Source organism: Callorhinus ursinus, unplaced genomic scaffold (genome assembly GCF_003265705.2).
Source record: "Callorhinus ursinus isolate GAN/ISIS: 27379988/994484 unplaced genomic scaffold, GSC_fseal_2.0 scaffold5, whole genome shotgun sequence".
NCBI classification, from domain to species: Eukaryota; Metazoa; Chordata; class Mammalia; order Carnivora; family Otariidae; genus Callorhinus; species Callorhinus ursinus.
The window spans coordinates 63,476,935-63,492,214 of NW_027397067.1; the positions used below are offsets into that span (position 1 = coordinate 63,476,935).

At 38.3% G+C, this 15,280-nt stretch overlaps 1 protein-coding gene across 6 annotated transcripts in view; it reads left to right on the plus strand.

The window, feature by feature from the left end:
• Positions 1-15,280, plus strand: part of COL14A1 (collagen type XIV alpha 1 chain) — a 214,471-nt gene that overhangs the window by 136,646 nt on the left and 62,545 nt on the right. For all 6 annotated transcript variants that reach the window (XM_073893159.1, XM_073893157.1, XM_073893158.1 and 3 more), the window contains one exon: positions 14,076-14,153. In XM_073893159.1, coding sequence (XP_073749260.1) covers positions 14,076-14,153 — 78 coding nt within the window. The remainder of the gene's footprint in view (positions 1-14,075; positions 14,154-15,280) is intronic.

Sequence of the window (15,280 nt, forward strand, 5' to 3'; positions counted from 1 at the left end):
AAACAGTCCCAGAGTGGTAAAGTGATTTACTTTGGGACATTTCACTATTTAGTGGCATTTCTCTTTGTGGTACAATACAAGGGAAATCCTTGTGTAGAAAGGGGAGCATTAATGCTTTCAGACTTTGATAGATGTGTGCTAGTTTAACGCTTAGCTTTGATGTATCTTTATTTTTTAGTATATGTGCTGCCGAAGCGAGCACTGATGTATCTTTATTTTTTAATTTAATTTTCTTATGTTATGTTATTCACCATGTAGTGCGTCATTAGTTTTTGATGTAGTGATCCACGATTCATTGTTTTCGTATAATACCCAGTGCTCCATGCAGTATGTCCCTCCTTAATACCCATCACTGGGCTAACTCATTCCCCCCCAAAACCCTCACTTTGTTTCCTGGAGTCCATAATCTGTCATGGTTTGTCTCTCCCTCTGATTCCTCCCCCCTTCATTTTTCCCTTCCTTCTCCTAGTGTCCTCCATGCTCTTCCTTATGTTCCACAAATAAGTGAAACCATACGATAACTGACTTTCTCTGCTTGACTTATTTCATTTAGAATAATCTCCACCAGTCCCATCCATGTTGATGTACATGTTGGGTATTCATCCTTTCTGATGGCTGAGTAATATTCCATTGTATATATGGACCACATCTTCTTTATCCATTCATCTGTTGAAGGACATCTCGGCTCTTTCCACAGTTTGGCTATTGCGGACATTGCTTCTATGAACATTGGGGTGCATATGGCCCTTCTTTTCACTACATCTGTGTCTTTGGGGTAAATACCCAGGAGTGCAATTCCTGGGTCATAGGGTAGCTCTAGTTTTAATTTTATGAGGCACCTCCACACTGTTTTCCAAAGTGGCTATACCAACTTGCATTCCCACCAACAGTGTAAGAGGGTTCCCCTTTCTCCAGAACCTCTCCAACATTTGTTGTTTCTTGCCTTGTCAATTTTTGCCATTCTAACTGGTGTAAGGTGGTATCTCAGTGTGGTTTTGATTTGTATTTCCCTGATGGCTACTGATGATGAACATTTTTTCATGGGCCTGTTAGCCATTTGTATATCTTCTTTGGAGAAGTGTCTGTTCATGTCTTCTGCCCATTTTTTGACTTATTTGTTTTTTGGGTGTTGAGTTTGAGAAGTTCTACATAGATCTTGGATACCAGCCCTTTATCTGTAGTGTCATTTGCAAATATCTTCTCCCATTCTGTGGGTTGCCTCTTTGTTTTGTTGACTGATTCCATTGCTGTGCAGAAGTTTTTATCTTTTTTTTATAAAGATTTTATTTATTCATTTGACAGAGACAGCGAGAGAGGGAACACAAGCAGGGGAGTGGGAGAGGGAGAAGCAGGCTTCCCGCTGAGCAGGGAGCCCAATGAGGGGCTCAATCCCAGGACACTGGGATCATGACTTGAGCTGAAGGCAGATGCTTTAATGACTGAGCCACCAAGGTGCCCCCATAAGTTTTTATCTTGATGAAGTCCCAAAAGTTCATTTTTGCTTTTGTTTCACTAGCTTTTGGAGATGTATCTTGAAAGAAGTTGCTGTGGCCAATGTCTATGTTACTGCCTATGTTCTCCTCTAAGATTTTGATGGATTCCTGTCTCACATTGAGGTCTTTCATCCATTTTGAGTTTATCTTTGTGTGTGCTGTTAGAGAATGATGGAGTTTCATTCTTCTGTGTATACCTGTCCAATTTTCCCAGCACCATTTATTGAAGAGACTGTCTTTTTTCCATTGCTTATTTTCTCCTGCTTTGTTGAAGATTATTTGACCATAGAGTTGAGGGTCCATATCTGGGCTCTCTATTCTGTTCCATTGGTCTATCTGTCTGTTTTTGTGCCAGGACCATGCTGTCTTGGTGATCACTGCTTTGTAATATAGCTTGAAATTGGCAACATGATGCCCCCAGCTTTGTTTTTCTTTTTCAACATTTCCTTGGTGATTCGGGGTCTTTTCTGATTCCATACAAATTTTAGGATTGTTTGTTCCAGCACTTTGAAAAATGTCATTGGAATTTTAATCAGGATGGCATTGAAGGTATAGATTGTTCTGGGTAACATAGACATTTTAACAATGTTTATTCTTTGGATCCATGAGCATGGAATATTTTCCCATCTTTTTGTGCCTTCTTCAATTTCTTTCATAAGTGTTCTATAGTTCCTAGAGTATAGATCCTTTACCTCTTTGATTAGGTTTATTCTGTGGTATCTTATGGTTTTTGGTGCTATTGTAAATGGAATCGTTTCTCTAATTTCTTTCTACAGTTGCATTGTTAGTGTATAAGAAAGCAACTGATTTCTGTGCATTGATTTTGTATCCTGCCACATTACTGAATTGCTATATGAGTTCTAGTAATTTGGGGGTGGAGTATTAGATTTTCCACATAAAGCATCATGTCATCTGTGAAAAGAGAGAGTTTGACTTCTTCTTTGCCAATTTAAATAACTTGTATTTCTTTTTGTTGTCTGCTGTTGCTAGGACTTCTAGTACTGTGTTGAACAATAGTGGTAAGAGTGGGCATCCTTGACATGTTCCTGACCTTAAGGGAAAGGCTCTCAGCTTTTCCCCATTGAGGATGATATTTGCTGTGGGTTTTTCATATGGACTTTATGAACTTGAGGAATGTTCCCTCTATCCCTATACTCTGAAGAGTTTTAATCAGGAAAAGATGCTGTATTTTCTCAAATGCTTTTTCTGCCTCAATTGAGAGGACCATATGGTTCTTCTCTCTCCTCTTATTAATGTGTTCTGTCACATTGATTGATTTGCGAATGTTGAAACACCCTTGCATCCCAGGGATAAATCCCACTTGGTCATGGTGGATGATCCTTTTAATGCATTGTTGGATCCTATTAGCTAGGATTTTGTTGAGAATTTTGGAATCCATATTCATCAGGGATATCAGTCTGAAATTCTCCTTTTTGATGGGGTCTTTGCCTGGTTTGGGGATTAAGGTAATGCTGGCCTCATAGAGTGAGTCTGGAAGCTTTCCTTCTGTTTCTATGTTTTGAAACAGCTTCAGGAGAATAGGTATGATTTCTTCGTTGAATGTTTGGTAGAATTCCCCATGGAATCCATCAGGCCCTGGACTCTTGTTTTTTGGGAGGATTTTGATCACTGCTTCAATCTCGTTATTGGGTATTGGCCTATTCAGGTTGGCAGTTTCTTCCTGTTTCAGTCTTGGGAGTTTATAGGTTTCCAGGAAGGCATCCATCTCATCCAGATTGCTCAGTTTATTGGTCTATAGTTGTTGATAATAATTTCTAATAATTGTTTCTATTTCCTTGGTGTTAGTCGTGATCTCTCCCCTTTCATTCATAATTTTATTTTTTTTATTATGTTATGTTAATCACCATACATTACATCATTAGTTTTTGATGTAGTGTTCCATGATTCATTGTTTGTGTATAACACCCAGTGCTCCATGCAGAACGTGCCCTCTTTAATACCCTCAGCCTTTCCCTTTTGTCTTCCAACCTCTTCTTAATACCTTGCTCCTGGGCTTCCCTTTCTTCCGGTTTTCTCCTGGGTGTTCTCTTCACAGGCCACTCTGGCCATCGCTTTGTATCTGGGTTTTTCACGCTTTTGTAGAACTGAGGTTTCAATAAACAGTTTAAGTTGCAAAAAAAAAAAAAAAAAAATGGGCTAACCCATCCCCCCACCCCCCTCCCCTCTAGAACCCTCAGTTTGTTTTTCAGAGTCCATAGTCTCTCATGGTTCGTCTCCCCCTCCGATTTCCCCCCCTTCATTCTTACCCTCCTGTTATCTTCTTCTTCTTCTTCTTCTTTTTTTTTAAATAATGTATTATTTGTTTCAGAGGTACAGGTCTGTTTCATAATTTTATTAATTTGTGTCCTTTCTCTTTTCTTTTGGATAAGTTTGGCCAGTGGTTTATCGATCTTATTAATTCTTTCAAAGAACCAGCTTCTAGTTTCGTTGATTTGATCTACTGTGTTTCTGGTTTCTAATTCATTGATCTCTGCTCTAATCTTAATTATTTCTCTTCCAATGGGTGGCTTAGGCATCGTTTGTTGCTTTTTCTCTAAAGGTGTAGAGTTAGTTGGTGAATTCAGGATTTTTCTGTTTTTTTGAGTGAGGCTTGGATGGCTATGTATTTCCGCCTTAGGACCACCTTGGCAGTATTCCATAGGTTTTGGACCGACGTGTTTTTGTTCTCATTGGTTTCCATGAATTGTTTAAGTTCTTTGATTTCCTGGTTCACCAAAACATTCTTGAACAAAGTGGTCCTTAGCTTCCAAGTGTTTGAATTTCTTCCAAAATTTTTCTTGTGATTGAGTTCCAGTTTTAAAGCATTATGGTCTGAGAATATGCAGGGAATAATCTCAATCTTTTGGTATCAGTTGAGACCTGAGGTGTGACCTAGTATGTGGTCTATTCTGGAGAAAGTTCCATGTGCACTTGATAAGAGTGAGTATTCTGTTGTTTTAGGGTAGAATGTTCTGTATATATCTATGAGGTCCATCTGATCCAGTGTGTCATTCAAAGCTCTTGTTTCTTTGTTGATTTTCTGCTTAGATGATCTGTCTGTTGCTGAGCGTGGAATATTGAGCTCTCCTGCAATTAACATATTGTTATCAATATGACTTTTTATTTTGGCTAACAGTTGGCTTATGTAGATGGCTGCTCCCATGTTGGAGACATAGGTATTTACAATTGTTAGATCTTCTTGTTGGATAGACCCTTTAAGAATGATACAGTGTCCTTCTGTGTCTCTACAGTCTTTAGTTTAAAATCTAATTTGTCTGATATAAGAATTGCTACCCCAGCTTTCTTTTGAGGTCCGCTGGCATAGAAGATGGATCTCCATCCCTTCACTTTCAGTCTGGATGTATCTTTAGGTTCACAATGAGTCTCTTGTAGACAGCATATGGATGGGTCCTGTCTTTTTATCCATTCTGCAACCCTGTGCCGTTTTATGGGAGCATTTAGGCCCTTCACATTGAGAGTGATTATTGAAAGATACGAATTTATTGGCATCATGTTGCCTGTGAAGACCTTGTTTTTATAGATTGTCCCTTTAAATTTCTGTTGTATATCACTCTTGGGGTCTTTCTCCTTTTATAGAACCCCCCTTAATATTTCTTGCAGGGCCGGCTTAGTGGTCACATATTCTTTCAGTTTCCGCTGGTCTTGGAAGCTCTGCATCTCTCCATCCATTCCAAATGACAGCCTTGCTGGGTAAATGGCTGCATGTTCTTCTTGTTTAGTACCCTGAATATGCTTGCCAGGCCTTTCTGGCTTGCCAGGTCTCTCTGGATAGGTCTGACGTTATTCTGATGTTCCTCTCTCTGTACATAAGGAATCTCTTCCCCCTAACTGCCCTTAAGATGGTTTCCTGGGTTCTAAGATTTGCAAGTTTTACTATTACATGCCGGGGTGTTGGCCTGTTTTCCTTGCTCTTGGGTCCTCTCTGCCTCTAGAACACAAATATTTGTTTCATTCCCCAGATTAAGGAAGTTCTCAGCTACGATTTGCTCAAATATATCTTCTAGTCCTCTCTCTCTCCACCCCCTCAGGGATCCCAATAATTCTGACATTGGAACGTTTCATGGTGTCACTTACTTCTCTGATTCTATTTTCATGGATTTTGAGTTGTTTCTCCCTGGCCTCCTCTTTTCCCTTCTTATCTATTAATTGGTCTTCTAGATCACTAATTCATTCTTCTGCCTCGTGTACTCTAGCTGTTAGATTATCTGATTAGATTAGATCTCATTGATAGCATGTTTAAGTTCTGCCAATTCAGCTTTCATTTCTGCCCTTAGAGACTCTATATTGCCATTAACTGATTTCTCCATTCTAGCTATTGTCTTCACAATTGCTACCCTGAATTCCATCTCCAACATCTTGGTTATATCTGAATCCATTTGTAAATCTGTGGCATAAGTCACAGTCTCTGAGTCTTTCCTATTTTGGGGGTTCCTCCTCCTAGTCATTCTGTTGAGGGATGGTTGAGAGAAAGTAGAGTCCAAATTATTGACCACAACCCAAGCAAGATGCGCCTGTTTTATAGGGACCTTAGGGTTGCTGGCCTCTTGTTTTCCCAGCCTGTCTCCTGTGGGAGGGGCCTGCTGTGCTGTTATTCAGGCAACCCTTTTTGGGCAGAGTTGCCCTGTCCCCTGTGGCGGGGATGGGCTCAGTGGAAACCAGTTTTGGGGGGCTTTTGTTCCCTGGTGGCTTTCCCTGGAGGCTTTCTGAGTCTGTTCCGAGAGTCAGAGCAGAAGAAACCATTTCCAACCCTCCACCTCAGAGCAGAGATTGCAGTCTGTTCTTCAGTGAGCTCTCCAGGTCACACTATCTCCGTTTCTGTCTATGCTGCTATAAACTGCAGCGGTCTGGGTTGTGCGCCCCTCCTCAGTGCTCCCAGTCCTCACCTCCAGGTTGGGGCACATCTCTGCCCTTTGTGCTTCTAAAACCACCAGCCGCCCCCAGTTTGCATGTGCTGCCCTACCGCTCTGGGTTTCCATCAGGGGGACTGCCCTAAAGTCCTATCCCCCGGGCTACCAGTCTGCGAGCCTGTGCCCCATCCTCAGAGCGGGAGGCTATCGCTCATCGGCGGTGTAGGATCCCAAGGGCTCAGCTCCCTCCCCCTGCCATTTATCCTCCAGTATCTGCCCGTGGAATCACAGCTCCCCACTTTGTACCTTGAAACCAACCTCCTGTGATATTTTTTTGTAGAGATCCAGATGTATCTTCTTACATCTCAGGCTGATTTTGTGGGTGTTCAGAGTGGTCTGGTAGCTATCCAGCTCAATTCCGGGAACCGGTTGGAATAGGGTCCCCTACACCTCTGCCATCTTTTTCTTGATGTATCTCTAAAAGTACGTTTGTTTTAACTTACCTTTGGAGAACCCATGGATTAGATGTTTGGAAAGAGAGAATATAAAAGCTATGGAAGGCTCTCTTGTTTTCAGTTATGGTAAGGGACTTTTAAGAATGTTTATATTATAACCCTTTCATGAGGATGGTACCAAAAGTGAAGAAGGAAGCCCTTCTCCTCCCAAAGCCAAAGCTTAGAAGGCCAAGAAACTGGGGCTGAAAGGTATCCCCCCACACACACACACACACACAAACATCCACAAAAGATTCACATGTCCCCTACCTTCTGAGGGCCCAAGGTGCTGCATTTCTGCAGACAGCCCAAATATCCTTGAAAGAGCACCCCTAGAAGAAACAGGCTTGACTACTATGCCATCATCAAGTTCCCTCTGACCACCAAGTCAGCCATGAGGAAAATAGAAGACAACATACTTGTCTTCATTGTAGATGTCAAGGCCAGCAAGTACTAGATCAAACGGGCTGTGAAGAAGCTCTATGACATTGTCGTGGCCAGGGTCAGTACCTTGATCAAGCCCAGTGGAGAGAAGAAAGCATATGTTTGGCTCCTGACTATGATGCTTTGAATGTTGCTGACAAAATTGGGATCACTAAACTGAGTCCAGCGGTTGGATCTAAATATAAATATTTTCACTATTAAAAAAAAAGAATGTTTACATTATATCAAGGAGTTGTCAACTCTTAATGTTTTGTATTTCATGCTGATTAAGAAGCACACCACATTCTGCTTCACAGAAAAAACTTTTATGATAGCACACTCCAGAATTTATAAGGCCCCATAATTAGCAAACTGGGGATTATTTTGTAGGGATAAATAGACATATATAGATGGATGCTTCGATGGATGAATGAATAGGCTCCAATTTAAGAAAGAGAAATAATTCTAGGTGTTTGAAATTCTGGGCCCAAATCACTTGTATTAATATTATTATTTTTTTAAGAAATAATGCATATAAATCCCTGACACTTAGTAGCATTTGATGAAGAGCAGCTGTTACTGAAGGATGTCAGTATTACCTTCTCCATCTCACCTTTTCTAAACCTCTAATGCTTAACACTTGATTATTTGTAGCCATCTATTATTTTCTTGCTCTTCTGAATATTTTCATTTTGCCTCTAGCCGGAGTATAAATCCCTTAAAATAGAAACCAGGTCATGGTCTTTGTTTACAACTACCTCCTTCTACCCCACAGTATCTAATAAATTCAGATGAACAGGTCAAGTTCTCAAGAAACACTTGATAGAAATTAAATAGAATGTCATCTATTTGAATTTTATCATGTTTTTCTTAAAACGTTTTTTATATATTGTATTCCATAGGTGGTATTGATAATAGACAAGTTATATATATATCCTACCTTCACCTAATTATAATTTGTATTTTTTTAAAGATTTTATTTATTTATTTAAGAGAGAGAGAGAGTGAGAGAGAGTGCATGAGAGGGGGTAGGGTCAGAGGGAGAAGCAGACTCCCCACTGAGCAGGGAGCCCGATGTGGGACTCAATCCCAGCACTCCAAGATCATGACCTGAGCCGAAGGCAGTCACCCAACCAACTGAGCCACCCAGGTGCCCTATAATTTGTATTTTAAAATTACAGCTTTATAATTACAATTATATTAATTATATTTCAAAGTATACCCTATGTAATAATGGTACTCCAAATATATGACCAATTAAATATCGTGGAATTTATTTCTGAAAGCACAAGTGCCTGTAGGCTTTAAGTCTACTGGTAATAAATCTTTACTTTGGGGCATGAAAGAAAAGCAATTAAACAGAGCACTTTCTGTGGTAACTTCCAGCCTGTTGTAGACAAAGGGGAATTTATAGAAGTCAATAATTAAAGAGTTCTTTGTAAAGCTACTAAGAACAAAGTTGTGGCTTTTGTTAGAATCTAGAAGTCTACAAAGGATTACTAAATAGATTTTCAGTCTGCCCACTTATTGAAGAATTTGATTACGTTGAAATGGATAATATTAGATTAGATCTCAAGAATGTGATTGGAAACTCACTTGCTCTTTTGGGTAATTAACTGTTTGAGTCCAAAGCAAGAGAGAGAAGCTTCAGGTCTTCAGTTTTCAATTTAGAAGTCACAAACTGGTAACATAATCTTGATTTACATCTGTACCCCAATACCGAGCAAAAGGGAACATGTAATGTGCAAGTTTTGGATTACTCCAGGAGTAATTATCACATAAGAGTGATTAGTAGTTTCTAGGTCAGCATTCCCTGGCAAATTCAGCAGTGGTTCAAAAAAAATGACAGATGATGGGAAAACTCTGAATATTTAGTCCTTAAAGAAAATAGATTCTTTTTAAACCAAAGTTGAGTGGAGGAGAGATTAATGGATGTAGGGATACAGTAACTACTATATTGAAGTTGCTCACATTTGTAATAAAAATAGCTTGTGTTCAGTAATGCGAGATGTTATAGATAGTGAAGAGTCCCTAGTGGGACTAAGCGTATAAATTGGCTTAATTTAGCCGTCAAAACACACATGGGAAGAAACTTAACAACTGTGTTTCTCCTTTCTGTTCTTCTCTCTCCTAAGAATTTTCTTCTACCTTTCCTGATACCTGATGAAATTGTAATGCTGCCAGAGATGATCTTAGAAATATCTTGAGCTTCTGGTGTGTGATCATGTTCTTAGTGTCTTTCTTTCCCATTTCAAATCTAACACTTTTATGATTATCCAATTGATTTTTGTTTAGTCCTCTGCTATGTAAATAAAGACAAATACAAGTTATGTTACAGAGTTTTTTATAACATGATTTACTGAGTTAAATTTTTTATGTAGGAATCAATAGTAGACTAGTCAATGATGCTATAGAAACAAGTGTTCTTAAACTATAAGAAAATAATCATGTTTTCCTATGATTATATACTTTAATCCTTAAAATGATAATAGTAGCTAATATTTATTGCATGCCTGCGATGGACCAGGCAGTGTGTGCTTTTTCTGAGATTATCTTGTTTAATCTTCCAATAACCACAGGAAGAGACACTTATATTATCCCCACTTTACAGATTCAGAAACTGAGACTTGAAGAAGTTAGAGAGGGATCTCCTTTCAAAAAGTGAGGAAAATAAGATATGAGACTGTATCTGACTTGCACGGGGATACCTGCCTACCATGCTAAGCTCTCTTCCCCTGGGTCAGGCTGATCATTAAGGAACTTAAAGCAGAGGAGGGAGTTTGGTCTGTGTGTATGCCCTGTCTGTTCCCTGACATGTTCAGAGACTCACCATTATTTCAGTTCTGACCTTGAAAGTAAATGCAATCAAAATGTTCCCCCACAAAGTATGCCTACACCTAAACATTTTAATGACTACCAATAGGTACAATGGCTGTTAATTTTCATCTCTTCATTGAATTAGTGCCATTATGGTTTCCCTTAAATTCAATGAATTGATTGAAAGCAAGTAAAAACACCATGTCAAATAGCTGGGAAGGGGTAGATGCTCAATAAATCTTAGCTTTGAGATGGAGTCAGTAAAAGTTAAACACCAAATTAAAGCAGAAGGTGGCCAGTGTCCTCCATGCTCTTTCTCCAGTATTCCTGTGCAATGTAAATCTCTCTAAATATTTGTATAATTTTAGGTATAGCTTGACTTCAAATTACAAGCTTAGTTATGCTATGCTGGAGAGATATCAGAGGATAAAATGTGGTAATGAGTGGAAAGTTGAGCCAGGCTACATTTTTATTCCCATTCACAGATCACAGTGACTCAACGGATGAGAAATATTTTAATCTTATTTTCATGCTAACATTTGACCCCAAATGACTTGCCTTTTGTGTTACACCCAGAACAAAAGGTCCAATAATGAAAAACTAGCCTTTGTAATTGGCTAAGCATTCCCTTGGAAGGTGTTATAAAAGGTGAAAGTAGGAGCTCATGCATCCCTTTTCTCTTGCTTTTTCGCACATATATTTTTTATAATGTTCAGTTAGTTAGAAAGGAAAGAAGTTACAAAAAGTAAAAAGAGTCTGACTCTTGCTCATTTTGAACCGCATTGTCTTGCATTTCAGGCACTCAAATATAAAATCTTTTGACATGTCTGTACTGTTTCCTACATAATTTCTCTACAAATATGTATGTCATTGCTTTTGGAATAAAAGCCAGAGGGTTTTTTTAATCAATCCCCAGAAATGTGCCTTGGAAAGAAGTCCCGAAATAAAGGCTGAGGAATCTAAGCTATTACGAATGCAAAACAATTATGAATAAATTTGTTGTATTCACACACACAAACACAGAAGGCTGCTGACTTCATCAAACTTGAAAAAGAAAAGGCAACCCACAAGCATTCCTCAAATGATAGTTTTGGCTTCATTCAGCACTTAGTAGGCATTCAACCCCTTGAATAAATAAGATGAACTCATAAGGATCCCAATAACTCCATGGGACATAAGTTTAGCCAAAGGTGTGTATGTAGACATCATAGTGTTTTAGGTGATTAGGTGGTAAACGTTTATTTGAAAAACTTCAAGAAAGCCTGGTCCTTACTGGGGCTAATGAAAGTCCTTTCCTTCACATACATCTTTCCATTCAATAAAATGTTTTTACACTGAGGGCTTTATTCAAAAATGGGGAATTTCTTAATGGATGAATGACTTAGATTGAACTGGATCTATCTAATACTGTCATAATGGGCCCCATTTAATAAATGCCCCCAGACAAATGGCATTGTAAAGTTAGTTAGGCTGGTGTATTCGCATTTTAAACATTAAACCAAAGATCCTTTCACTGCAAAATGAACTACAAGAAAATGAAACATGCTGTTCAAATCCCAACCAGACCTCCAATTTCAACATGTGCTTACATTTCTTAGGTTCTTTCTTCCTAGGTCCCGATCTGCAGAATGGGGTTGACATTACTTATTATATATACCTCATAGTGGTGATCTAAAGATTATATGATACAGGCAAAGTCCTTAAGATGGTGCCTAGCACATTGTAGTTTTTCAAAATATGCCCACTGCTATTGTTGCCATTATTTGCTTAGATTTTTCTCAACCAAAGTATTAAACAGATATGATAATTGTGGAAACAAACTACTGTTATATTTCTGCCCTCAGTACACATCACTTTTATTTAGATTCTACTCTTTTGGCCTTTGTATTATATTCTGCTGCACCTTAAAGAATTCAATAATGAAAGGGCTGTATATGCTCCATTAAAATAATATTTAGGGACACCTGTGTGGCTCAGTTGGTTAAGCATGACCTGATGTGGCTCAGGTTATGATCTCAGGGTGGTGAGGTTGAGCTCCGCATTGGGTTCTATGCTCAGCATGGAGTCTGCTTGTCCTTCGCCCTCTGTTCCTCCCTCTGCTCATTCTCTCTCAAATAAATGAATAAATAAATAAAATCTTTAAATAATAATATTTATTATTTATAACAACTATATTCTAGGCAATACATATTTCCTTACATTAACTCATTTTACTGTTATACCTACTATTATTACACTAATGAATAGCTATTATTAAAGAGCTACTGTTATATTAATTTTACAGATGTAGAAAACTTGGACTTGAACACATTACATAATTTGTTCAAAATGACTTAGTTTGTGAGAGGAGGATTCGAGGCTTACACCCAGGCAGTCTAGCTCCATAGCTTCCTCACCCCTATGGTCCTTGAAATACTTTTGTTGCTATTGTTCATAAAAATCAGCATCTACATTCCTTAAAAATGTTTTAATTTGGGAAAAAACCTATTTTTCTTGGTCCAAAAACCTTAACAACTGAATTTTTTGATGATCTTTATTTTGTTGTATGTTTGACCTCCACAGACTCCGATATCCTACCTATTGGGAACTTTTTTCTTTAATCTGGAAAAAAAGCAGCGAGCCATGCACATATTTCTTCAGACAACTCAATAGTTGTATATAGAAACCAAGCCAACAAAAAAAACTACGATGCCTTAATTCATGGATCTGCTTTCAAAATTTAAGCTTTACTTTATTAATCTTGCAAACCTCACTTGGAAAAGCATATTTGCAGCAAAGCACAGTTCTTACATATTACAAGAGAAAGCTTGCTTTTATTCTCTTTACTGTTAGATAGAGCAGGCTCTTCTGTGACGCCGCATGCATTGTTGAGTAACTATTTTGTAGTACTTTCTACTTAGGTATTCTCCATTTTCATCTACGGGACCCCTGACAGGGATGAGTAGTATTTTGGGGAGAAAATAAGGCACCAAGAAAGTTTCTAGCACTTGCTGAAAACACCACTTGCTAAAGGCAGTTTGTGGGTTTAAAATGAAAAGATTCCATCTTTCTCCCAGCTCTGTAATCGGTGAAACTTGTAATACTCAAAAATAATATCAGAAGAAACATAATATTAGGACTGGTTGGATCATGAAGCTAATGTCAGCCCTTAATAATATTATAATGATGTTTCTGTATATTTCAAAATGTACATTGGGTTTTGCCAACGTACATGAGTAGAACAAGACCAATATTTATGGCATGATCAATGGCTTAAATAAAAATACATCAGCACAGATTCTCACAATACTATTTGTGAATTTGTCACAACACTTACAATGTTGTAAATAGCATTCATGTGCCTACCTCTCGCTCCTGGTAAGATCTCTGAGGGCAGGATTTTGGTTTTGTTCATTTTCATATTCTAAAGTTTGATGTAGTATCTGGCTTGCATTACACACTAAAGAAATATTTGTTGAATGTATATATAAGTGATTGAAGTCAGAATTAATTTGACAAGGTTTCGTGAATCCCTACTACCTCCCACATACGATGGGGACACAAAGATGAAGAAGTGGTTCTCTGTCCCTTGAAGAGCTCACAGTCTAGGGAGGAGCTAATATAAATAATCACACTGTATGGTGGGAGATGTGCCAGGAAAGAGAAACGTGGGGTGTTGTGGGGTGGCAGAGGCACTGGTCATGACCATGAGGGCAGAACGGGGCGAGTTTCAATAGGGGTGCTAAGATCCTTCAGGCAGAGATGAGAAGTTGTGATAAATACGGGAGTTTAGAGGCTGAATGGAGTAACTATAGACAAAATCTTAAATCATTGTGTGTCTGAGGAACAAAATCAATTTGATATTGTTAGAATGACTTTATTTACTGTAAAGTTATGTTACAAATGTATCAGTTCTATTATGTGATACAGGATATGAAATCATAATTGTAGACGGAGTGTATCTATTTTTTATTGAATGACAATTTTGTTTTAAATTGCAGTTCCAGTTACAGATGTTTGATATTATCTGTTCCACATCATGGGCCAATAGAGATAAATGCTGTGAACTTCCAGGCCTGGTAAGAATTCTTCTTTTATTAGTAGGTCTGTTCTTTATTGAAATGTTCTAAAATTGTATTTGATTTTCCCTGAAAATTAAATGCTATTTCATAAAACTCATAACAAGCCAATTCATTGTGATGATAATGAAAATCAGAAGAGGTTAAGAAGAAGGTGTGTCTGACATCAGCAGGACATACTGACATGTGTGGCGAGAGCTGCACACCTCCAGGGGGTACCATTACACAGAGTCCAGAGGTTCTCAAACTTCCTGGTTCAGGAAACCTTTGCAATAATTTTTGCAAAGTTGCAATAATTTTTTTCATGGTACCACTAAGCCAAAAAAAATGCCAAACAATTCCATATATGAATCCATTAGGTCCAAAAATCTTAAGTGTTTATGCTCTAAGAACTCAGTAGCCATATGAAAAAATAATACACATGAATTGAAAGAAGAAAATGGGATTGTTATTTTATTCCTAAATAACCAGAACAACTTAGGAATGGGATGGATGAGCCTGTCGGGAGTACCCCATTTTTCATATGTTGGAATCTGATTGGATGTTGCCACCTCACTTCTTTTTCCACATTGATTTTTTCCATGGTACTTGCTTTCCATCATAGCAACTGCCAGAATCCCAGATTTGCAAGTATATGACATCATCAGAAAAGTATTTCAATATCTAATGTTAAAATTGTGAACTACCTTGAGCTAGTGGTTCAGATGAAGTCCAGTGGGTGCCGAATATTGCTAATTCTCTTAAGGTGTTAAAATGTTCACGGTGCCCCTATAAGTTTGCTAAGGTGACCCAAGGCATCTTGGAACACAGTTCTGAAATCGTAGTCATAATCTGTATAACCTGTGTGTTGTTACAGAAAATCAGTCTTTTTATCATTATTAATACCAAGTATAACCCAAGCAGGGGGGTTTCCTATAATGAGTTGAAAGCTTTGACTGTTGTACAATATTTAGAGAAAAGTATATATAGTACACATGGGCCCTCTGCTCAACATTTCCTGGGTTTCCGTTGTGAACGTTTCAGAGACTGAGATTATTTTCCACTTGATCATTTAATTATCATCCGTGCTCTATTCAGTTCCAGCTTTACTTTTCCCCTGATTCTTAAAAAGTGAAGCTTATTTTGTC